Source organism: Erinaceus europaeus, chromosome X (genome assembly GCF_950295315.1).
Source record: "Erinaceus europaeus chromosome X, mEriEur2.1, whole genome shotgun sequence".
In the NCBI taxonomy this organism is placed as follows: Eukaryota; Metazoa; Chordata; class Mammalia; order Eulipotyphla; family Erinaceidae; genus Erinaceus; species Erinaceus europaeus.
This window is the reverse complement of record NC_080185.1, coordinates 57914658-57940057: the sequence shown is the minus strand read 5'-3', so window position 1 is coordinate 57940057 and position 25400 is coordinate 57914658. Positions and strand designations below refer to the sequence as shown.

The 25400-nt window shown below is 37.6% G+C and overlaps 1 protein-coding gene across 1 annotated transcript in view; it reads left to right on the top strand.

The window, feature by feature from the left end:
* The first annotated feature begins 414 nt into the window (after window positions 1-414).
* Window positions 415-25400, top strand: part of RNF128 (ring finger protein 128) — a 183932-nt gene continuing 158946 nt past the window's right edge. The window contains exon 1 of the mRNA XM_007530615.3: window positions 415-989. Coding sequence (XP_007530677.1) covers window positions 584-989 — 406 coding nt within the window. The 5' untranslated portion in view covers window positions 415-583. The remainder of the gene's footprint in view (window positions 990-25400) is intronic.

Below are 25400 nucleotides of genomic sequence, written 5' to 3'. Positions count from 1 at the left end.
AAGGCTGTAAAAATCAATTTCACTAATGCTCTAGCAATGGAAATTTTGGATCTTAATGTACTCCCAAATAAACCAGTTGATGGCATATTTTAGCAGGGCTTGGGAAACCAGTTTGGTGTTTTAGATAGTCGGGGAGAGGTGACTTTCAGCCTTGTCACGTGGGATTCCCAAGAGTCCAGTTCCTCATTCCAATCCACTCCATGTTTATGAAAATGCATTGGCTGCAACTGTAAGGAAAAAAAAAAATGTCAGTGCAGGAAGCTATCCAGTCCTGATAAGTTCACATGTAGAATAAAGTTGATTGTGTTATTTATCGCTAAGGTAGTCCTGGCTAAGGGGTGTGTGTGTGTGTGTGTGTGTGTGTGTGTGTACAGTAGGAGGGGCTGGGGAAAGGGAATGTAGATAACTAAAGTGAAGCAGAGCTGATGTATTCAGAGCTTATGTTGCTAGAGGTGAGATCAGTTACCTGCTTGCAACTGAAATTTCAGACTTCTGCTTTGCAGGGACCTGAAATGGACAAATGGTGACTGATATTTGGAAATATCAGCAGACATCTTAAATTTTATGTTCAAATGAGCGAGAAATGAACCAGGAGAATAAGCACAATTGTTTCCGGCCGCTTGCACTTTTTATCTTTTTGTTGAAAATCATGGAGTGTTTTTCACTGAATGCCTATGTGACTGTAACTTACTACAATGAAACCAGCAACTACACTACAATAGAAGCATGTGAATGTGGTGTTTATGGATTAGCCTCACCAGTAGCGAATGCTATGGGGGTGGTGGCCATCCCTAAGAATGACAACTACCAAGCCTGTGACTCCAACACTTTGTTTACTAATACCGAAAAGCCCTGGATTGCACTTATCGAAAGAGGCAATTGTACATTTTCAGAAAAAATTCAAAATGCAGCCAGAAGAAATGCAAATGCTGTTGTGGTTTACAATGCTGCCGATACTGGTAACCAGACGATTCAGATGGCAAATTTTGGTAAGTAATAACTGATTCCTCAAAAGTGTCTATGTCTTTGTTTATCATAAAATGGTATTTCCATCTAGACTTACTCTACGGTCTGGTAATGATGTTGTAGGATGGATAATTTTCCGTTAAATTTTCTTGCCTGTCACTATTTGGAATTACTTTACTATTCATATTTGTAATTAAGTTGTTTTCAGAACAATAGCAATTCAAGAAGTGGTCCTTATTTTCTTACAGAGATTTCTTAGATGTATCAGTTTTCTCAGTGTGCACTATATAATTACTCTTTAATAACTGTGTTTTTATCTCTACACATTAAAGAAAGCATATTCTGACTTCATTGTTATTGTGCATTTTCAGTTCGATTCATTTTCTCATGCAAAAGGGATCCTATGTACTCAAGCATGGGTTAGTCGGAAAACTGATTATTTACTATGATTAAATAGCAGCATATTGTAAGTGTGCCAAATGTTTACTGAAGTAAGAATTAAATTACTTGATAAATGCATGTAAGATCAGAATCTATGGGAGTAACATATAGAAACTGTTCTTCTGTGGAGTATGTTGAAAAAGGGATATAGCAGTTACAGAAGAACATTGCAATTCTTAACTAAAGATTTCACTTAGAAATATTTACTTATGACTTCTGTAAATAGAACCATTAATTTACTAACCTTGTAAAGGAATTTACTCTTGAGAGTTCTTATTTACATTTTATTTATTTTGCAAAGCGTGTAATTTTTAAAGATAAGACGTATTACACCAATGCTGAAGCAGACTTCTAATCCGTATGTTTTGTACTATGAGTTGGTTTTGAGCATTCTGGGCCCCAGATTTGGACAAAGAAATTATGGTAATAATCCCACACAAGGTAAGAGCTGACAGAACACAGTATCACCACCACCAAATTTGGCCTTTGTGACAATTAAATAATGCAATTAATTTAATGTAAATTGAATACATTTCACAATTACAAAGGAGAAAGTCAACTTTGTGTTAAGAACAGTAAACACTGTAGGTTGTACATTACAGTATGGCGATCCATCACTAATGCTGGAGAAACAAACTTCTTGTTTCTTTCAGTATAAGAAAAAATCAAGTAAGATGGCCTTAAAAATTTATCCTTTTTATATATGTACATTTTTATTATCTTTATTTGTTGAATAGAGACAGCCAGAAATCAAGAGGGAAAGGGGTGGTAGAGAGGGAGAGAGATGAGAGACACCTGCAGCAGTGCTTCACCACTCACAAAGTTTTTCCCTGGATCCTTGTAACATGTAGGCCTAACCAGGTGTACAACCACCCAGCCCCAGTATAATGACTTCTTAGTAGTACAAAATTATTGTAATTATTGTGTATATACAAAACTCCACTAGATGCCTTTTATAAAATCTTCTGGACATTATTATAACTCAAGCACTTACATTTTTTTAAGTTCATTTCATAAGCATTCCTTGTGTGTTCCTGTATTTTTTTTTTTTTTTGCCAGAGCACTCATCAGCTCTGGTTTATGGTGGTGCAGGGAATTGAAGTTGGGACTTAGAAGCCTCAGGCATGACAGTCTGTTTGCATAACCATTATGCTATCTACCCCTGCCCCTCGTGTTCCTGTATTTTTACAAGTGATTTTTTTATTCTTGTAGAAATAAAATGAGGCCCATTTATGATGAAAATAAGAAATCAAACTTGCTCTAAGGAACCTACTTCCTTTATGTCTCAACTTAGAGGTTATGAACACACGAAGTTTCAAGAATTGTACATGCTATGGACATTCTAGCTTACCACTTCCTAGTGTTTCAAAGTATGAACAGGATCAGACTAATAGAACTAAACATTTTCAAAATTTTCTTTGGCCCCCACAGAAGAGGCCAACATCTAATGGAATATCAGTACCAATCTATTGAATTGAGAGAGAATATTACCATGGCTTGGGAAGTGATATAGTAGATAAAGCACTAAACTCACAAAGATAAGGTCCTGAGTTCAATCCCTAGTGCCACATGTGCCAGAGTGGTACAGTTGTGTGTTCTCTCTCTTTCTCTCTCTCTCTCTCTCTCTCTCTCTCTTTCTCTCTCTCTGTAATTTTTTTCCAGGTTGGGAGAACACTAAAGTGTTGCTTGGTGAGGGATGTGGTGACTTGTATGTACCAAGTGTGGGTATGAAAAACACCAAAAATCTGACAGTTCTGTAAAACAATGCTTAATCACTAATAAAAAATTTAAAGAAATAAAAACTTCTTTAAAGAAACAAAAGCTTAAATAAAGGTCATTTTTAAGAAATCTTGCCAAAGCACATATACACAAAGTAAAAAAGCAATTTAAAAAAAAAACATGACAGTTACATTTGCCATCTGATATGTACTTCAAAATAATCAAAGAATCATCTTCAAAAAGATTTGTAAAGTTGAATTTCAGTGACTGTAGAAGTCAGGTGAGTGGAGATAACACAGAACTTCCATTTGCATAAATCCTGAGTTGAATCACCCACATCACATATGCTGAAGTGATGCTGTGATTATCTTTCTCTCTCAAATAAATAAATAAATAAATAAATATTTTAAATAGTATAACCCTTAAAAAATGGCTGAACAATGGTGCACCTGGTTGAGCATACATGCTACCGTGTGCAAGGATACAACTTCAAGCCCTTGTCCCTATTTGCATGGGGCAAGTTTCATAAATGGTGAAGCAGAGCTGCACTTCTCTCTGTGTGTCTGTCTCTCTCTATCTTCTACTCCTTTCTTAATTTCTCTCTTGTTAATTTTTTAATTTAACTTTTAAAGATGGCATAATGAAAGTAATTGTGATTGTTAATATTCATTGTCATTTACAGTATACAAGAGACTATTGTGTGGGAATTATTTTACTTAATATATATATTATTCTTTAATGTTGAACAAGAGTGACCCAGAATAATTAAAAATGTGGATTAGTGGTTACATTTGTAAGACCCACCAACTAGTGTGTCACTGGAGTTCTTTCCATAAATTTTCCTAATATAGAAAATATGGTCTGGGAAGATAGAATAATTGTTCTGGAAAAGATTATCATGCCTGAGGATCCTCTGAGGTCCCATATTCTGTCCCCAGCACCAATATAAAGACCAGAGCTGAGCAGTGCTCTGGTCTTTATCTCTGTGTCTCCTCTCTCTCTCTCTCTCTCTCTCTCATTAAAATCAAATAAAAATATATAAAACAAAAAGTTTTGGTAACATTCAGAACATGTTACAAAAGGCAATGAGTAGAGTTTTCTACAATCACAATAATTTTGTGAAAAGAAAAAAAAAGCTGCTGGGAATGGTGGAGTTGTCTTGCAGACATCATGACCCAAGTATATCCTTGGCAGCAAAATAGAGAAAACGAAAGGAAAAGAAAGAAAGAGGGAAAAAAAGGAAGGGAGGGAGGGAGGGAGAAAGGAAGGAAGGAAGGAAGGAAGGAAGGAAGGAAGGAAGGAAGGTAGGAAGGAAGGAAGGAAGAGAAGGAAGAAGGAAAAGTGTCTAGACCAGTAAATGTTAAAAAATGTTCTATGATACTGTTGACAAGCATAAGAAAGCAAATGTTGCTATGAAAACTATAACTAGTCGTCATACACGGTAACGTGTGTATCCTCTCTGGTGGTGTGCCACCATCTGGCCCCTCAAGCATTTTTTCTTCTTTTATTATTATTTTTTTAATTACCACCAAGGTTATCTCTGATGCTCAGTGCCTGCCCCTGGCAAACATTTTACCTTCCCTTCCCTTCCCTTCCCTTCCCTTCCCTTCCCTTCCCTTCCCTTCCCTTCCCTTCCCTTCCTTCCCCTTCCCTTCCCTTGATTTGATTTGATTTGATTTGATTTGATTTGATAGGACAGAGGGAGGTTAAAAAGAATGAAAAAAGAAAAAGAGATATCTGCAAGACTGCTTCAACATTCATTAAGCCTTCTTTCCGTAGAGAGGGACCTGGAGCTTGAACCCAGGTCTTTCCACAAGGTAACAAATATTTCTTCCCCCACCTCTTCTGCTTTCATAAAAGCCCAAGCTAACATTGTCTCTCACCTGGACTACAGCAGTAACCTCCCTACTGGCCTTTCTCTCTCTACTACATTTGCCCCTCTAAAGAGCATATCTTTCATACAGTAGCCAGGGTGATCACGTGGAAAATGTGGTTTAGTCCTGGTTAGGATAAAATCCAGACTATCAGGGAAATGAAAATGCAATATTTTGGTTTCAGTAGCAATGATATGCAACCAGCAAAGATGTTAGAGGAAGCTCTAAAGAAACCATTCGATTCAGTCACAGTTCACAGATACGTTCAATGAATACTATCATGTTATGGTTTTTACTTTGGAATATGAAGCAAAGCCAATTCATATGTAAGTTAAACACATGCAGTGATATTGCCAAAAACTTCTCAATCACATGTTAATTCATGGAATCAAATAGAAATAAGGATCTTCACACAAAAAATAGAATAGAATCCAGATCTCATGTAATATCTTGTAAGACCTTGTATAGTCAGAAATTTCTTGTCATTTATATTACTTCTACTTTGCCTGAGCCAGACTGTTTTTTATTTGCTTTTTCTGTTTCTAAACCAGTTGAGAATTCTGACTAGGGGCAACAAGGAAACTTACTTGGATCCTGTTCTGTTATGCACACAATCCTGGTTCAAGCCACTCCCAACAATACTAAAAGAAGTTTCGGTGTTGTGGTGCCTTTCTCTCTGTCTTTTCCTCTTTCTTTTTCTCTGAAGAAGTTGACCTGTAGTGGTGAAGCCCCAGTGATACACACACACACACACACAAGAAACCTTTTTGCACTTGGTGTTTCCTTGTTTTTGAATAATGCCTGTTTCATATTTTCACATAAACTTGCCTCTGAAGTTATGACCATGTGCTCTACTACCAGTTGACTTACTATAGACTAGTATCATCTCTTGCACTGACTGAAAATGGGTTCTAAATTTGGCTCTTTCAGTTCTTGCTGTCTACTTCATATTTTCTCCACTTGGCAGCCAAAGTGATCTTCTAAAAATAAAGGCCTGTTAACATCACTCTTCTCAAGATCTCCCAGTGCTCTCCATTGTTCTTAGAATAAAATCTGAACTTTAGGGGCTGAGTAGCGGTGTACCTGGTTGAGTGCACACATTACAATGTGCAGGGACCTGGGTTCAGGTCCCCAGTTACCACCTACAGGAGGAAGCTTCACAAGTGGTGAAGTAGTGCTACAAGTGTTTCTCTGCCTCTCTCCCTTTCTTTTTCCCCCTTCCTCTCAATTTCTGCCTGTCTCTACTTAATAAATAAATATAGTTTTTAAAAAATCTGAACTTTACCATGCCTAAAAGGATGTACATGATCTGGCTTCTGCCTACCTCTCCTGTCTGTTACAGTCTCCCTCTCCCTTACAATGCTGAGTCATGCTAACCTAATAGGTGTTTTCACCAATACATGAGGCTATGTGCTTGCTTTTGTCCGTTTTCCAGCACATGATCAAACACAATTGTGTCTACAAATCCCAGTTTAAACGTTTGTTGTTCTTTTTTTCTTTCTAAAATGTCTTCCCTAACCACATTACTTCCCATTGAAAACTGATGTCTGCTTGAATCTCTTACAATGGGTAATTATTTTACTGTTTCCCACTTGATTGTAAAGTCCAGAAGAGCAGACAGAGACTGTCTGTTATGTTTGCCATTGTCTCCGCTGTCTGAGCATACTGCGTGGTATTCACTAGTTGTTAAATGAAAGTTTTGTAAATTATTATAAAAAGAAATTCCCTTTTATATATTAAAATATGGACACAGTTAAATGAAATTAGTTAAGCAAATTCAGAAGACTCATGAGTTTAAAATCACTTTTATTTTTATGTAAGCTATAAATTCTAATTTAAAAATATATATATTTAAAATACCCTCTACTAATATTGCCAACCTCAATTCCCTTTCAGTAGATAAATTCTCAGTATGTGATCTTTTAGACTTTTGCTACTAATTTCCATACACACATGTTCACAAGTGCATGCTTACACACACACACACACACACACATACAGATTGAACATATATACATATATAATACACGATTTGTGTTTGATTTTAAAGTTATTCTCTAGCTTGATTTGGTTACTCAGTAATAAGAATTGCAGTGATTTTCATGTCAATAAATTTACATTTAGATCTGATTCATTCTTTTAGCTATTCTATGGTGTGTATTGTGTTGCTTATTTAAATAGTTCTCTATTCATGAATTTGAGTTGTTCTCAACGCTACTCTTTCACATATCATATTTAGATGACCACAGTTACTTCCAATACAAAAGGTAGTGGTTGACAGCCCAGGAGGTAGAGCAGTGAGAAAGATGCTAGGCTAGGAAGCACAAGGTTCTGAGTTCAGTCCCCAGATTCCCATGTGCCAGAATGATGTTATATGATGCTCTAGTATATGTGTTCTCCCCCACCCCTCTCTCTCATAAATAAGTTGTTTAAAAACAGGAAACAGTTGACATTGAGCATGCAGCACACACACACACACACACACACACACACACACAGTAAAGCCCTAGCAATTATAACAAGAGTTCTCACTGTTTCACCATTAAGTGTGCTGTTTGAAAGTGAAACCTGGACAAGGTGTGGTATATTGCACCAAAGCAAAGGACTCTGGGGAAGGAAGTGGAGTGGAGGGGGGTGACAAGGACCTTCTGAGGGTTTTTTTTTTTGCATGATAATGGAAGTGAACCCAAGTTGTAGGTGAGAGTGTTCTGCAGAGAACTTTCACAGGAAGATGGGGGATTGTGTCTATGTGTCAACCACTGTATTGTAGACCATTAACCTCTCAACTAAGATATGATTTTTTAAAAGAAGGATATTTCTGAGAGAGTCCCATTCGTCAAGGTTCAGAATTTCAGTAGCATGTGTACACACACACACACACACACACACACACACACACACACACACAGATTGAACACATATACATACATTTCATTTATTTATTTAGTCATTACTTGGCTTCGCCACTCCAAGCTGACTTTTTTTTTTTTAGAGAGACAGCAATGTAGTTATGAGAAAACCACAACACCAAAGCGTCTTCCAATGTAGTGGATGGAGGTCAGACTCTAATATAGAAATTTTGTTGTTCTTATTGACAAGCTAAAATATAAATGCAGATGTGCATATATGTGAATTTATATTTGCATATATATGTGTGTACTAAATATTTTATTAGACTATAATTTTCTAGCAGAATATTCATCCCCCTATCCAGCAAAGTATTACTAATAGTTGGAAAAGAGAGAGAGAGACTGTGTGTAAATGTAGACAAGTCGCTGAACAGGATTGTATAAAATAGGCTAGTTCCTGTTAAGTACTCTCTTCCTTTCTTTTCTTTTTTAAAATAATTTTTCTTATCTTTATTTATTTGTTGGGTAGAGACAGTCAGAAATCGAGAGAGAAAGGAGTGATACAAAAGGTGAAACACAGAAAGACACCTGCAACCCTGCTTCACCACTCGAAAAGCTTTCCCTTTCCAGATGGTGACCGGGGGTTCCAACCCAGTTCCTCTCACATTGTAACATGTACGCTCAACCAGGTGCACCGTCACTGGGCCCCCTCTCCCTTTGTTTTCAGTAACTGCCAGTTCCTGATTCCTTTTTCCCCAGATATCCCTCTTCCCTCATACAGATCTATCTTTTATAGACAGAAAAGCTCTATCTAAACCTGAAGGCACTGTGTCCCCACTTAAGGAACTGATAGATATTCAGGAAGATATTTTGTTTGTTTGTTTGTTTTGTCTTTGAGAGGGCCAGAGCATTACTCAGCATAATATGGTTGTGTAGGGGATTGAACCTGTGACCTCTGATGCCTCAGGCACAACAGATTACTGTGCTACTGCTGCTGCAATCTTTCCAGCCCTTAGGAACTATTTTGATAACATAGTCTCAGGAGAGTTTTATTTGTTGCACTTGGTAACAACATGATCGAAGGAAACAAACTCTTATTTCCAATAGGTTATAATATCAGGACTTTTGACAAAATAGTAGAGGAATAAATTTGGGGAAACAGTATTTCAGAGCATCCACCCCTCATCACGTCATGACCTATTTTACCTAGACTCGGGTTCTGTCTTGACAACATAAATGTTTAACAATATAATAGGAGTATAAAATATTTTAGATTTGTAGATGAATATAATAATTCTTTTTAAAAAAAATTAATTATCTTTATTTATTGGATAGATACAGTCAGAAATCGAGAGTGTAGGGGGAGATAGGGAGAGAGAAAGATAGACAGATGCAGCCCTGTTTCACAACTTGAAAAGCTTTCCCCCTGCAGGTGAGGACCAGGGGCTCGAACCTGGGTCCTTGCGCATTGTAACATGTGCAGTCAACTAGGTGTGCCACCACCTGGCCCTGAATATTATAATTCTACCAAGATGTTTAACAGGATGACCATCTGATGACTCCACCATGCAATGCTAGTGACACCATGTGGGCAAATAAACGAATCTTTGGTAAGAATGAATACACTGGCATCTTAGTGGAAAATATAAATAGAGGGAAATTAAAATTGACTTAATAATATTTAAATTATTTATTTATTTGATAGAGACAGAGAGAAATAAACAGAGGGAGAGACAGAGACTTACAGCACTGCTCATGACTCTTTCCCCTTCAGGTGGGGATCAGGGGCTTGAACCTGGGTCTTCAAGCATTATAACATGTATATTCTATGCGATTTGCCACCATCCAGCCCCTTGCTTAGTAATTGATTTGTCTTGATTTTCTTTTTTTTTTTTTTGAAATTTTTATTTATAAAATGGAAACACTGACAAAACCATAGGATAAAAGGATACAATTCCTACCACCAGAGTTCTGTATCCCATCCCTCCCCTGATAGCTTTCCTATTCTTTAACCCTCTGGGAATATGGACCCAGGGTCATTATGGGGTGCAGGTGAAAGGTCTGGTTTCTGTATTTGCTTCCTCACTGAATGTGTTGCCCTCAGTTTCTATTTTGAACGTTTGTTTCTGTGTAATTCATCATATTCATCATATTTGAAGTTATTTTTCCCCTGCCAATGTTACACCTAAATCCTGTTTAAAAGCTCTATTTCTTCTTTCCCTTTACAAAGTAATTCTTAGTAGTAAGTATTCTGTTATCTAAGCATTCTTCCAAGTTACATAATTCCAGCAATTCTATTATGTATATACTCTTAATACCCCCCTTTTATATAGATATGGAAACTGAGACCCAGAGATTGGTTAACTCCCCCAGGGTGGTACAGCAAATAAGTTGCAAAACTGGAATTTGACCCCTAATATTCTGATTCCAGAATCTATACCATTAATCGAAAAACAGTATTACCTTGCTAGTGTGCATGTATAATGCTAAGCACACTACAGAAACAGTACAAAGACATGGCCACTTCTCTTGAAGGGGAAAATGTAATAGGAAAAGTTGATAGTTCTCCAACTAGTTGTAGAAGGCAGAATATGAAAGCAACTGACAAGATGAAGAAATAGGTCAGAGTGTTGGAAGGGTTATCAACATGTGTGTTTAAATTACAGAGGTTATAGCATAGAGATGGAGTATTAGGAGAGGAAAGGATGTATAATGAAAGGGTTAAAAGATAGTCAATCAGGAGCTGGTCACAGTGGGCTAAAAGCAATGGCCGGTAAGGATCCCCCAGCTCCCCACCTGCAGGGGGTCGATTCACAAGCAGTGAAGCAGGTCTGCAGGTGTCAATCTTTCTCTCCTCTTTTCTGTCTTCCCCTCCTCTCTGGACTTCTCTCTGTCTTATCCAACAACAACAACAGCTATGACAACAATAACAATAACAACTACAACAAGTGCAACAAAATGGGAAAAATGACTTCCAGGAGCAGTGGATTCATAGTGCAGGCTCTGAGCCCCAGCAACAACTCTGGAGGCAAAATAATAAATAAATAAAAATTAAAAAAGATAATCAATCAGAAAGTGGAATATTTCTGTCAATATTTCAGAGGCTAAGCAGATCAGAGTGACTATAATTCCAGAATATAACCATGAGAGTGTGATAACTAAAGTGCAGTAGATAGAATGATCTCTAAAGATTAATCACAAAGAGACCAGAATGTAAGGTGATGGAAGGACTATGATAGGAAGGATGACTGTGATTTAAATGACTTTCTGAATGTATGTGGGGGAATGATTGGGAGATTGATCTATGAGCAAACAGAGAGGTAAAGAATAGAAGGTAATAAAACCAAGTCCTATGAGTCTCTTGACTGTCATGAGGATAGGGAGAAATGTCCTGGAAACAACCATTTGGGAAAGAGGTGGCTCTTTCCTGAAACCCTGAAATATGTGTGATATCAAATGGTGAGTTGCCTCTACTGAAGGAGAGGGGATGTCCTCAGGGGTCAGGTGGGCTGTGGAGCCTAAGTGAGATAAGACAGAAAGAAAAGGATAAATATGGGATGATCTCACTCATGGACAGAACTTGAGAAATCAGAACAGAAAGGGAAAACACAGAGTAGAACCTGGACTGGGTTTGGTGTATTGCATCAAAACAAAGGACTCTGGGGGAGGGGCTAGGCTTTCAAGCCCTGGTGCAGGATGGTGAAAGAGGACCTAGGCTGCGGGTGAAAGTGTTCTGCAGAAAACTGAAAAGTTTAACAAATGTGTCAACAGCTATATTTACTGTAAACTGTTAATCCCCCAACAAAAGTTTTAAAAGAAATATTATTAACCTTAGTAGAATCCTGAGTGAAGAGAAGATGAAGAATTTTATAAATTAGGCATTTATCATGTAACCAGAGTTCTAGAAGACACTGTGGAAACTTTTGTAGAAAGTGTACTAGAAGCAAAGAGTAATAAGCAGTATGGAGAGGAGAGCACCAAAGTGAGTATTAACCCAATTAGTCTCCTTTTGAGACAATAATGTAAAGGTGACTACAAAGTGATGCCAGAGGGCTTTAATTTAACGATTTTAAATGAAACTCTGGAAATAAAGAGCTGCCTCAGACAAGCATAGGACTTGGTTTAGCAATGTAGAAAGTTTGCCAGAATATTTAAAACAGCAGAGAATTAATCACAAGAGAGCAGGCATTCTTGAAGGAACCGGGAAAGGCAAAGATGAATAGATTAGAGATGAAAATATGAAGACTCCAGATCAAAAGCATTTGTTCCCAGAGCTTTGATTGTAGATTATAAAAATTAGAGGGGGGCATGTTCATGTTTGAGAATAGAAGAGTAATAGGTACTGAATGACCTGAATAGAAAACTAACCAGCCCTGAGATTCCAAATGTACCTGTTTTAAAGTCTTAAATCATGCAAACTGGGGCTTGAATTGCATAAAATGTGAAATCTTCATAAAGAATGAGTGCATGGCAAAATTCATCTGGGCTATTTTAATCAACAAAATGTTCTGGGAAATGATTTGGTCTTTTATGTCTGATATTATTTATCTCTGCACTGAGATTAGGATTTTAGTAGATACTGGTAGAAATTTAGGCAAAGTTTTAGAATATCAAAACAGTAGTCATTAAATGTCTGGATGCTCTACATTCCAGAATTGAATTAAAGTCAATCTACATTTACTTGTGTGTATTTTTAGCTTTCAAATGGAAATGTAAATTGAGTTGTTTTCTTCAAAGCAGTCAATGCAAGAAATAGGAAGAGTATGATAGAATCATGTAGGATATTTAACATTATTTTAGTTCTGAGAATGCTTACATGGTTCAAATAACCATTTGTTGAAAATAATTTCCCTTGGGTGGGGGAGATAGCATAATGGTTATGCAAACAGACTCTCATTCCTGAGGCTCCAAAGTCCCAGGTTCAATCCCTTATACCACCATAAGCCAGAGCTGAGCAGTGCTCTGGTGTTTCTCTCTGTGTCTCTCTCTGTCTGCATCTCTCTCAAAAATAAAATAAAATAGAAAGAAAATAATTTCCCTCTTTTTTTATTAGATTCATCTGGGACATAACAAGTATCTAAATGCACAGTAGTTTATAGTATGATTGCCTGCAAGTGGAGGTCATAGTGGTTAATCCTGAGAAATTTAATACCTTTTCAACCATATATGCAGATACATTCAGAAAATTAGTTTTTTTAAAAAGCTCAAACTTATCAAAAGATGTTGTAGAGAACTCTGAGGTTAGAACTCAAATGGAGCAAGGGGTAAAGCACATTCCAGTTCAAGGAAAATGCAATTTCCTCAACTATTTTGACAAATAATTTCATCCTTTGAAAAAATTGTTAGTGATTTAAAAAGTCATATAAGATTTTAAGGGTATAGTTTTACACTGGTGTGTGTGTGTGTGTGTGTGTGTGTGTGTGTGTGTGTGTGTACATGCTCAGGTCTCTAAGATCCTATGTTCCCCTCCCTCTAAAGTAACAATCACAATTTTCGTAAACACCAAGAGAAAACTGACTACTATTTTTTGCAAGTTTGTTTGCTTTAATTATCTATATTCCACTAATGAGCAAAACTGTTGGGTAGCTGTCTTTCACCTCTCTACTCATTTCACCTAGCATATGGACCTTCAAGAACTACATCTTTTATCTCCTGAAACATGCAGTCCTTTGGATCAACAAGAAAAGCTTAAAGAAGGCCCCAAATTACTAGGTATCTAATCTGATGCATGCTACCGCATACTTCACCCACATGGGATGTAAAAGATGCAGTTAAACTCTAAGGTATAAAGCCAGGGGTACTATTCATTCTTGTTTACATATCCTTGGCCTGGATAGAGGGAAATTCTGCAGGGCTAAGAGGAAAGCTCTTTGGGAGAGTAAAGAGAAATAAAAGACTTAAGATATGGTTTATTTTTTCAACTAAAAAGCAAGGCTTTACTTGATCTTGAAACAGCTATTTACCAATTAGTTTTCTTCTCTTCCAAAATTTTACATTTCATAACTTTCTATGAGCCTTAAGGCAAACATCATGACTTCTATAAATAGAGGGATACATCAGTGATAAAGAGCATGTGCTTTGTAGGGAGGCAGACTTGAATTTTAATCCCAGATCTACTGATTGTTTTCTTTTTTTAAGATTTTATTTATTTGTTCATGAGGAATGATGAGAATGAGAGAAGGAAACAGACATCACTCTAGTACATGTGCTGTCGGGGACTGAACTCTGGACCTCATGCCTGAGAGTCCAAAGCCTTATCCACTGTGCCACCTCCCGGACCAAGGCTGATTCTTTTCTAGCTGTAATCTTGGACAAGTTTTTAACTTCTCTAACGTAGTCTTCTAATCTCAGTCATCACATCTGTAAAATGGGAATGCTAGTAGTACTACTTTGTTATGAGCTTTTTAAGTATTAAATGAAATAACATGTATAGAAAGCACATACCATGGTATGTATTTTTAACACTCAAAAAGTGGAATAAGATCATGCTAATACAGTCATACTCCTCAGTTTATCCTTCATCTTCTATGCTTATCCATGTGGCTTTCTCATTTTATTTTATGTCTTGTTTGTTTATTTATTGAAATAAGAGAAACATAAGGACGGGGAGAAGGAGAGGGAGAGAAAGAGAGAGAGAGAGAGAGAGGAACACTGCTCAGTTCTGGCTTATGGTAGCGCTGGGAATTGCACCTGGACCTCAGAGTCTCAGGAATGAAAGTCTTTGCATAATCATTATGCTGTCTCTCCAACCCATGCTTTCTCAGTTTTTTCTTTTTTAAATTTACTTTTTATTTAAGAAAGGATAAATTAACAAAACCGTAGGATAGAAGGGGTACAACAACACAGTTCCCACCACCCAATATCCATATCCAATCCCCTCCCCTGATAGCTTTCCCATTGTCTGTCCCTCTGGGAGCATGGACCCAGGGTCATTGTGGGTTACAGAAGGCAGAAGGTCTGGCTTCTGTAATTGCTTCCCCGCTGAACATGGACGTTGACTGGTCGGTCCATACTCCCAGTCTGCCTCTCTCTTTCCCTAGTAGGGTGGGTCTCTGGGGAAGTGGAGCTCCAGGACACATTGGTGGGCGTCTTCAGTCCAGGGAAGCCTGGCCGGTATCTTGATGGTATCTGGAACCTGGTGGCTGAAAAGAGAGTTAACATACAAAGCCAAACAAATTGTTGAGCAATCATAGACACAAAGCTTGGAATAGTGGAGAGGAAGTGTTGAGGGGGTACTCACTGCAAGCTCTAGTGTACTTTTGCTTTCAGGTATATATTTTGCACAAGTTTATGGATACGTGTGAACATATGCTCTCTCTCACAGAATCTGGTGTATATCTAGATTTTGGGACTTTGTTAGAAAGTGATCCACCTGGAATGGAATTAGAGAATGCTATGAAAGGAAAGGTCTCACCCAAGTAATGAAGCTGAAGGGTTGTCATTCCACACCTGAAGTCTCTGGACACAGTCTGAGCTGAAGCATGTTGAGGTGGCAATCTTTGCGTTGAGTAGGTTGCGATCGGCTGATGCAATATTATTTGATATGGATTGGGAGAGGCATGCAGGAAAGTGGGCCCTATCCTAAGGTTCCAGCACTGGGGGAAATATAGGCCCTATAGTGGAGATGTGAGGTTCCTGCTGTCTTAGGGTTCAAAAAGATAATGGATAGTTAATGTTATCATCACATTATTTGGTAATTGGGTTAACTTTGGAAAGTCCTTTTGTTAGGGTTTGCTGTATAGTAGCCAGTATCTTGTAAATAGCTGTGCCACTGGTTGCCTCTGATCTACTTGGTCTAGGCTTATTTTTAAATTTCTTTATTGGGGAATTAATGTTTTACATTCAACAGTAAATACAATAGTTTGTACATGCATAACATTCCCCAGATTCGCATTTAACAATACAACCCCCACTATGTCATTCATCATCTTTCATGGACCTGTATTCTCCCCACCCACCCACCCACCCCAGAGTCTTTTACTTTGGTGTAATACTCCAATTCCATTTCAGGTTCGACTTGTGTTTTCTTTTCTAATCTTGTTTTTCAACTTCGGCCTGAGAGTGAGATCATCCCATATTCATCCTTCTGTTTCTGACTTATTTCACTCAACATGATTTTTTCAAGGTCCATCCAAGATCGGCTGAAAACGGTGAAGTCACCATTTTTTACAGCTGAGTAGTATTCCATTGTGTATGTATACCACAACTTGCTCAGCCACTCATCTGTTGTTGGACACCTGGGTTGCTTCCAGGTTTTGGCTATTACAAATTGTGCTGCCAAGAACATATGTGTACACAGATCTTTTTGGATGGATGTGTTGGGTTCCTTAGGATATATCCCTAGGAAAGGAATTGCAGGGTCATAGGGTAGGTCTATTTCTAGCCTTCTAAGAGTTCTCCAGACTGTTCTCCACAGAGGTTGGACCAATTGACATTCCCACCAGCAGTGCAGGAGGGTTCCTTTGACCCCACACCCTCTCCAGCATTTGCTGCTGTTACCTTTTCTGATGTATGACATTCTCACAGGAGTGAAGTGATATCTCATTGTTGTCTTGATTTGCATTTCTCTGACAATCAGAGACTTGGAGCATTTTTTCATGTGTTTCTCTGCCTTTTGGATCTCTTCTGTGGTGAATATTTTGTCCAAGTACTCCCCCCATTTTTGGATGGGGTTATTTGTTGTCTTGTTGTTGAGTCTGGCAAGCTCTTTATATATATTGGTTATTAAACTCTTATCTGATGCATGGCATGTAAAGATCTTCTCCATTTTGTGAAGGGTCTCTTGGTTTGGGTAGTGGTTTCTTTTGCTGTGAAGAAGCTTTTTAATTTGATGTAGTCCCATAGGTTTACACTTGCCTTAGTCTTCCTTGTAATTGGATTCGTTTCATTGAAAATGTCTTTAAAATTTATGTGGAAAAGAGTTCTGCCAATATTTTCCTCTAAGTATCTGACAGTTTCTGGTCTAACATCCAAGTCCTTGATCCACTTGGAATTTACTTTTGTATTTGGTGAAATACAGTGATTCAGTTTCATTCTTCTGCATGTTTCAACCCATTGTTTCCAACACCACTTGTTGAAGAGACTCTGCTTTCCGCATGTAATAGTCTGGGCCCCTTTGTCAAAGATTAGATGTCCATACGTGTGACATGAACAGACACAATGACCAGTGGAATAGAATTGAGAGCCCAGAAATGAGGCACCACATGTATGGTCTAGGCTTTTGAGAGAGTCCGAATATCAAATACACAGCCTATATATTAAGATGACTCAGTCTGTGTTTTAAAAACTTCGAGACATACAATTAATTTCCCCCCTCTCATATTAATTAACTAGTGATTTATAACACTACACTTTACTAGGAGTGTACATAAACACCATTTCCACCACCAAAAGACTGTGTCCCATCCCACCCACCCACACCCACTCCCCACCGGCCTAGGAAGCTACATGACTACCCCTCACCACAGGGTTTTTATTTTGGTGGCCTACGTTCAATTTAGTCAGATCCTACTTTTAGTTTCCCTTTCAGATCTTCTTTCTCAACTACTGTTGATGACTGGGATCATTCCATACTCATCTTTATCTTTCTGACTTAGCTCACTTAACATAATTCCTTCTAGCTCTGTCCAAGATGGGTCAGAGAAGGTGGGTTCATTGTTCTTGATAGCTGCATAGTATTCCATTGTGTATATGTACCACAGCTTTCTCAGCCACTCAACTGTTGTTGGGCACTTGGGTTGCTTCCAGGTTTTAGCTATTATGAATTCTGCTGCTATGAATGTAGGAGTACACACCTCTTTTTCATTGGGTGTTATGGAGTCCTTGGGGTATAACCCCAGGAGAGGAATTACTGGATCATATGGAAGGTCCATTTCTACCCTTGTGAGAGTTTTCTAGACTGCTCTCCACAGAGGCTGGACCAATTTACATTCCCACCAGCAATGCAAAAGGGTTCTTCTGTCCCCACAGCCTCTCCAGCATTTGTTGCTGCTGTCGTTTTTGATGTATGCCATTCTCACAGGAGTGAGGTGGTATCTTAGTGTTGTCTTAATTTGCATTTCTCTGACAATTAGTGACCTAGAGCAGTTTTTCATATGTTTGTTAGCCTTTTGGATCTGCTCTGAGGTGAATGTTTTGTTCATATCCTCTGCCCATTTTTGGATGGGGTCATTTGCTTTTTTGGTTCTAAGTTTGCTGAGCTCCTTACATATTTTGGTGATTTGTTTCTTGTCTGATGTATGGCATGTGAAGATCTTCTCCCATTCTGTGAGGGGTCTCTTTGTTTGTTTAATAGTTTCTTTGGCTGTGCAGGAGCTTTTCAATTTGATGTAGTCCCATTGGTTTGTTTCTGCTTTAGTCTTCCTTGCAATTGGGTTTATTTCATCAAAGATGTCCTTGAGGTATAGGTGGGAAAGTGTTTTACCAATGTTTTCCTCTAAGTATTTGATTGTTTCTGGTCTAACATCCAGGTCTTTGATCCATTTGGAGTTGATTTGTTTCTGGTGAGACAAAGTGGTTCAATTTCATACTTCTGCATGTTACAACCCAGTTTTCCCAGCACCATTTACTGAAGAGAGCCTTCTTCTTCCATTTAATGCTTTGGGCCCCCGTATCAAAGATTAGATGTCCATAGGTATGGGGATTTATTTCTGGGCTTTCAATTCTGTTCCACTGGTCTGTATGCCTATTTTTGTTCCAGTACCATGCTGTTTTGATTATGATGGCTTTATAATATAGTTTGAGATCTGGGAATGTGATGCCTCCATTTCTGTTTCTTTTCCTCAAGATGGTTTTGGCAATTCTAGCTGTTTTCAGGTTCCAGATAAATTATTGTAGTGCTGGTTCTATTCTCTTAAAGAAGCTTGGTGGAAATTTGATGGGTATTGCATTAAATTTGTATATGGCTGTGGGAGAATATTCAGTTTGATCATATTTATTCTTCCAATCCATGAGCATGGGATGTCTTTCCATTTCTTGGTATCAGTTTCTATTTCCTTGAGTAGTCACTCATATTTTTCAGTATACAAGTCTTTCACTTCTTTGGTCAACTTTATTCCTAGGTATTTGATTGATTTTGCTGAAACAGTAAATGGGAGTGATTTCTGGATGTCTTCTTCTTCAGATTTAGTGCTTGCATAAAGAAATGCCACTGATTTTTGAACATTGATTTTGTAGCCTGATACCTTGCTATATTGCCTAATAACTTCTAGTAGTTTTCTGCTGGATTCTTTAGGTTTTTCTATGTATACTATCATATCATCTGCAAATAGTGAGAGCTTGACTTCTTCCCTTCCAATCTGTATTCCTTTGATTCCTTTCTCTTGCCTGATTGCTATGGCAAGAACTTCCAATACTATGTTGAAGAGTAATGGTGACAGTGGACAGCCCTGTCTGGTCCCCAATCTGAGGCGGAATGCTTTCAGCTTCTGTCCATTAACTATGATGTTGGCTGTAGGTTTGCTATATATGCATTCCACTATCTTGAGGAATTTCCCATCTATTTCAATTTTTTGTAGAGTTTTGAGCATGAATGGGTGTTGAATTTTGTCAAAGGCTTTCTCTGCATCTATTGAGATAATCATGTGGTTTTTGGCTTTGCCTTTATTGTTGTGGCGAATGACATTGATTGACTTATGGATGTTGAACCAGCCTTGCATTCCTGGGATGAATCCTACTTGGTCGTGATGAACAATCTTTTTGATGTACTGTTGTATCCGCTTGGCCAAGATCTTGTTTAATATTTTGGCATCTATGTTCATCAGAGATATTGGTCTGTAGTTTTCCTTTTTTTTGTTGTGCCCTATCTGCTTTTAGTATCAGGGTGATGTTGACTTCATAGAAGGTGGAGGGAGTATAACTGTTTCTTCAATCTTATGGAAAAGTTTAAGAAGTATAGGTACTTACTGTTTAAGAAGTATAGGTACTTACCGAAAGTTTTGTTGAATTCATTTGTGAAGCCATCTGGTCCAGGACTTTTGTTGTTGGAGAGATTCTTAATAACTGTTTCAATTTCTTTGTCTGTCATTGGTGCATTTAGGTTTTGTAGTTCTTCTTGGTTCAGTTTTGGAAGGGCATATGGAATTGTTCCATTTCTTCCAGATTCTCTAGCTTGGTGGCATATAGTTCTGCATAGAAGTTTTGCATGATTTTCTGGATTTCTGTGGTGTTAGTTGTGATATCTCTTCCATTGTTTACAATTCTATTAATTTGAGTCTTCTCTCTTTTTTGTTTGTTGAGTCTGGCTAGGGGTTTGTCAATTTTGTTTAATCTTTCAAAGAACCAACATTTGGCTTCATTGATCTTTTGTATGGTTCTCTTATTTTCGATGTTGTTTATTTCTGCTCTAATTTTAGTGATTTCTGTCCTTCTGGTTGCTCTAGGGTTCCTTTGTTCCTCTTTCTCTAAGTCCTTGAGGTGTGCAGTAAGGTCATTCATTTGAGCTTTTTCTTGTTGTTTAATATGTGATTGTATGGCTGTAAGTTTCCTTCTCAATACTGCTTCAGCTCTGTCCCAAATATTTTGATAGGTTGTGATAGGTTCATTTGTTTCCAGGAACATTTGAATTTACTGCTTGAGTGAATCTCTGACCCAGTGGTTCTTAAGGAGTATGTTGTTTAGTTTCCAAATTCTGTGACTTTTAATAATATTCTGTTTGTTGTTAAATGTTTGTTTTACTCCACTCTGGTCTGAGAAGATACTTGGGATGATTTCAATGTTCTTGAATTTATTGATGCTGTCTTTGTGGCCTAACATGTGATCTATCCTTGAGTATGTGTTATGTGGATTTGAAAAGAAGGTGTATTCCAGTTTTTTGGGGTGAAGGACTCTGAAAATGTCCAAGAGATCTAGTCTGTCAATCTCTTCATTTAATTATCTTGTATCTTTGTTGGTTCTCTGCTTTGTTGATCTGTCTAAGTGTGAGAGTGGGGTATTAAAGTCTCCCACTATCATTGTATTACTATTGATGTATTTTTGAAGTTCTTTCAGTAGGTGCTTGATGTATTTATATGGCCCCTCATTGGGTGCATAGATGTTAATGATTGTTAAGTCTTCTTGGCTGATTGATCCTCTAATAATTATGTAATGTCCTTGCCTATCTTTTATTACTTTATTTAATTTAAAATCTATCGTGTCTGAGATGAGAATGGCTGTTCCTGCCTTTTTTTGTGGTCCATTAGCTGTATGATAGTTTTCCATCCTTTCACATTAAGTCTGTGTTTATCTTGTTGTGTCACATGGGATTCTTGCAAGCAGCATATGGGTGGGTTATGTTTTCTGATCCATCCCCCCACTCTGTGCCTTTTGATGGGTGAGTTTAAGTCATTGCCATTTATTGATATTATGGATTTAATGTATTCTAGTGCCATTGTTTAACAAATTTTTATTTGCTCTGATATATTGCAAGTATTATAGTGATGTTATTGTTTATAAGAGGTCTTTTATAACCTCTTTCAGGGCCTTTTTGGTGATGGTTTGTCTAAGAAGTTTTTGATCCCTCCATCTATTTTGAATGAAAGTCTAGATGGATATATTATCCTTGGTTGCAACCCTTTTTCATTCAGGGCTCGATAGATATCTTGCCATTCTCTTCTGGATTTTAGAGTTTTGAGTGGAGAAATCTGTTGATAGTCTTATAGGTTTTCCCCTGTATGTGACTTTTTGTTTCTCTCTTGCAGCCTTTAGGATCCTTTCTTTATCCTTACTTCTTCTCATTGTGACTATGATGTGTCTTGGTGTCTTTAGGTCTGGTCTGATTCTGTTTGGAAGTCTCTGGGACTCTTGAATATTGATGTCCTTTCTGTTATTCAGGTCTGGGAAATTTTCTTCTATAATTTCCTCTAGAATGTTTCCTTCCCTTTCCTCTCTTTCTTCCTCTGGCAGGCCAATTATAAGAATGTTACTTCTTTTGAGATCATCCCATATGTCTTTATTGTTTTTTTTCAGTGTCTCTCAATCTCTTTTTGAGCTCTTTCACCTCTTTCTTAGTTTTTTCTAACTCATCCTCTGTCTCACTAATTCTGTTTTCTGCTTCTGTTAGTCTGCTTTCCCTTCCCTCAGCTTCTTTCCACTGTTCAGCTATTTCAGCTTTCCGTTTTCTAATTGCCTCAAGATAATCAGTATTTTTCTTGGGGGTCTCAACTGTGGTTTCCCTAGTACTGCCATTCCTTTCCTCCAATGTTGTTTCCATTTCTGTGTTTAATAAGTTTATTATTGCTTGCATACTTTTCTTATCTATGGTTACTTCTAGCTGATTTGTAGTTTCTTCTGGGCTCTTGTCTTCATTCATTGGAGTAACAGCTTTATTTGTTTTTGATCTACCCATTTTTTAATTTATGTGTTTCTTATTTTTATGTTATGTTGTTCCTCAGTTTTGTGTTTTAAGTACAAGCAACACTGTTCTAAATACCTTTATGACAAAGGCAATCATCAACCTCAGAAATTACAATATCAAATGAAACAAGGATTGAAGCAGTTTAATCACTACCAGTTAGCCAAACAGTGTTTCCAGTCCATGAAAAAATAGCCGCCATGTCCAAATGAAGAAGATAGATAAAAGAAAGAAGGGATAGCAAGAATAGACAATTATCCAAATCTACTATCCACTGTATATTCTAGGGGTAGCAAGAGGGGGAAGGGGAGTAGGGCAGAGATACACCCATAGAGAGTCCACTCTGAGTCAGATTTCTTCCCCAAAATAATTCACAAATGAATATCAGTGAATTCAGAAAGACAAAGAAGAAGGAAGGAAGAAAGGAAGACAAGATAAAAAGAGAAACAAGAGAGAGAAAAGAAAAAATAAGAAAAAGATCTGTAATAAAAGAGCAATGAATTTTTTAATTGATTAATTTATTTTTTATTTTATTTTTTAATTAGCTAGGAGGAGGGAGAAGGGGAGAGTCTGTAGAGGAGGTAGGATTAGTGAAACAAGTTCCTCTTGCAATGGATAATATGCCCAGTCGCCTAGAAATGAAAGATACCCTAAGAGTTAATTCTGGTCAACCTAAAGGGGGGGGGAGATTCACCTTTATATAATATTAATAATAAAATAGAGCAGGGTAAAAAACCTGTCCCAGATTACTTCAAGCCTCCTGAGCAGAGGCAGCTGATTGTTAAGAAAGTAAAACAAACAAACAAAAAAACCCCTCAGGACTAGACAAGAATAGCAGGAATAGACATTTATGCAAATCTACTATCCACTGTATATTCTAGGGGTAGCTAGAGAAGAAAGGTAAGTAGAGCAGAGATACATGCAGAGAGAGTCCACTCTGGGTCAGCTTTATTCCCTAAAATAATTCACAAACGTGTAACAGTGAATTCAGAAAGCTGAAGGAGGAAGGAAGAAAAGATTACAAGAATGAGAAAAAGAAGAAAAAAGAGAGAGAGAAAAGGAAAAGATAAGAAAAATAGCGGTAATAAATGAGCAGTGAAAGGAAAGAGTTTTTATTTATTTATTTATTTATTTATTATTTAATTAGCTACGCAGTGGGGGGAGGGAGAGAATGCGTAGGGGCAGTAGACAGAGTGAAACAAGTTACTTTAGCAGTGAATAAGATACCGAGTCCTCTAGCAATGGAGAATACACTAAGAGTTAATTCTGGTCAACCTGAAGGAGAGGGGGAAAGGGATACGTGTTTATCTTGTATTGATAATAAAATAGAACAGAGTAAAAAACCTGTCCTTTCTTCAGCTTGGATGGCTCCAGATTGCCTCAGGCCCCCTGAGCAGAGGCAGCTGATTGTTGAGAAAATAAGGTAAAAAAAAACCTCTGATGGTCTTTCCCTGTCTGAGTAAGACTCTGGTTGATGGAATATCTGTATCTGGAATTGGCTACTTAGAAAGAGAAAAGGCCAAAGGTTTCAGAAAGGAATAGAATTAGAATGAATGACACCCACTGGTGGGACAGGAATCTTGGTAAAGAAAGAAGCTGAGCAGGGGAGCCTGCTAGGAGCAGATCTCTGGTCCCCAGGGACTGGTTATGGGGGGGGGAGGCAAGAGGGGGTGCGCTTCAGGAATAATAATTTAAAATTTTTTTTTCCTTTCTTTTTACTCTATTTTCTAACCCAAATTGAGTTATAATCACTCCTTGGTGTTACCGCTAGGACCCCTTATTGACTGTCCTACTAAAAGCAAAAAATCCTACCGTTTCCAGTAGATGTAGTTGGAGCTCAAGCCACTAGCAGCTTCTCATTCTGCCACCTTCCAGAATCCCCCCATGCATTCTCATTTTAAAGTCTTGGGTAAAATTTATTCCCTATCAGAAGTCTTTCTCCCCCCCCCCCACTTTATTCAAGTAACACTGATTTGAAACTATATGGAGGTTTCATGAATAATGCTGAAATTAAAATAAGGGTGCATATATCTTTTTAAATAAGTATTTTTATATACTTTGGGTATATAGCCAGAAGTAGAATAGCTAAATAACATAGTATTTCTATTCTTTTTTTTTCTTTCTATATACTGTTTTCTGTAGAGGTTGCACCAATTAATATTCTCTCAAACTGTTCAAATGTTCCTTTTTTCCTCAACCTTGTCATCACTTGTTGTTAATTCTATTTTTAATAAAAGCCATTATAACTGGTGGAGATGGCACTTCATTATGGTTTTGATTTGCATTTCCCTGATATGGTATCATGCACATTTTTTTCAAATGTCTGTTGGACAACCTCACATTTTCTTTGGTGAAATGTCTAGACCCTTTGCCCAAATCTGATTGCTTGACTGGATTTAGTATTTATATGTTTTGGACATTTTTAAAATTCATTGTCAGGTATTTCATCTGCAAATATCTCCTATTTACAGAGTTAATTTTTTTCATTTTGGTGATGGTTTCTTTCTCTGGACAGAAACTTTTAAATTATCATTTGTTTATTTTTGCTTCTTTTGCCACAGCAGGTGAGTCAGCAAAGATATCACATCAAAGAACTTACTGCCTATTTTTTTTCTATGTATTTTATGGTTTGGGTGTTATGTTCAAGCTTTCAATTCATTTTGAATTAAATTTTATGTTTGGTGTACAAGTGGTCCAGTTATTTCCTTTCGCATCCAATTGTCCAGTTTCCCTGATACCATTTTTTTTCTTGCCACAGCTTGGGCTGGGTGCTGGCACTATGAATCCACTGCTTCCAGTAGCCTGTTTTTTTCCCCCTATATTTTCCTTTTTTCCCTATTTTTTCCTTTTGTTTAGGACAGAAAGAAATTGAAAGGGGAGAGAGAGATACAGAAGGAGAGAGAATGATAGACACCTTCAGACCTGCTTCATCACTTGTGAAGTGGACCACTACAGGTGAGGAGCTGGGGCTTCAACCTGGGTTCTTGCATATGGTAACTTGTGTACATAAGTGGGTTCCCCACCACTTGCCCCCCATAGCATTTACTGAAAAGACATTCACTTCTCAACTTTATCTTCTTACCTGTTTTGTCATAACCTAGTAGTTCAGATATGTCTATTATTATTTGGCTTTTGATTCTATTCAGTGATATGTGTATCTGTTTTATTCCAAAACTACACTATTTTGACCACTGTTAATTGAAATATGATTTGGTATTACTA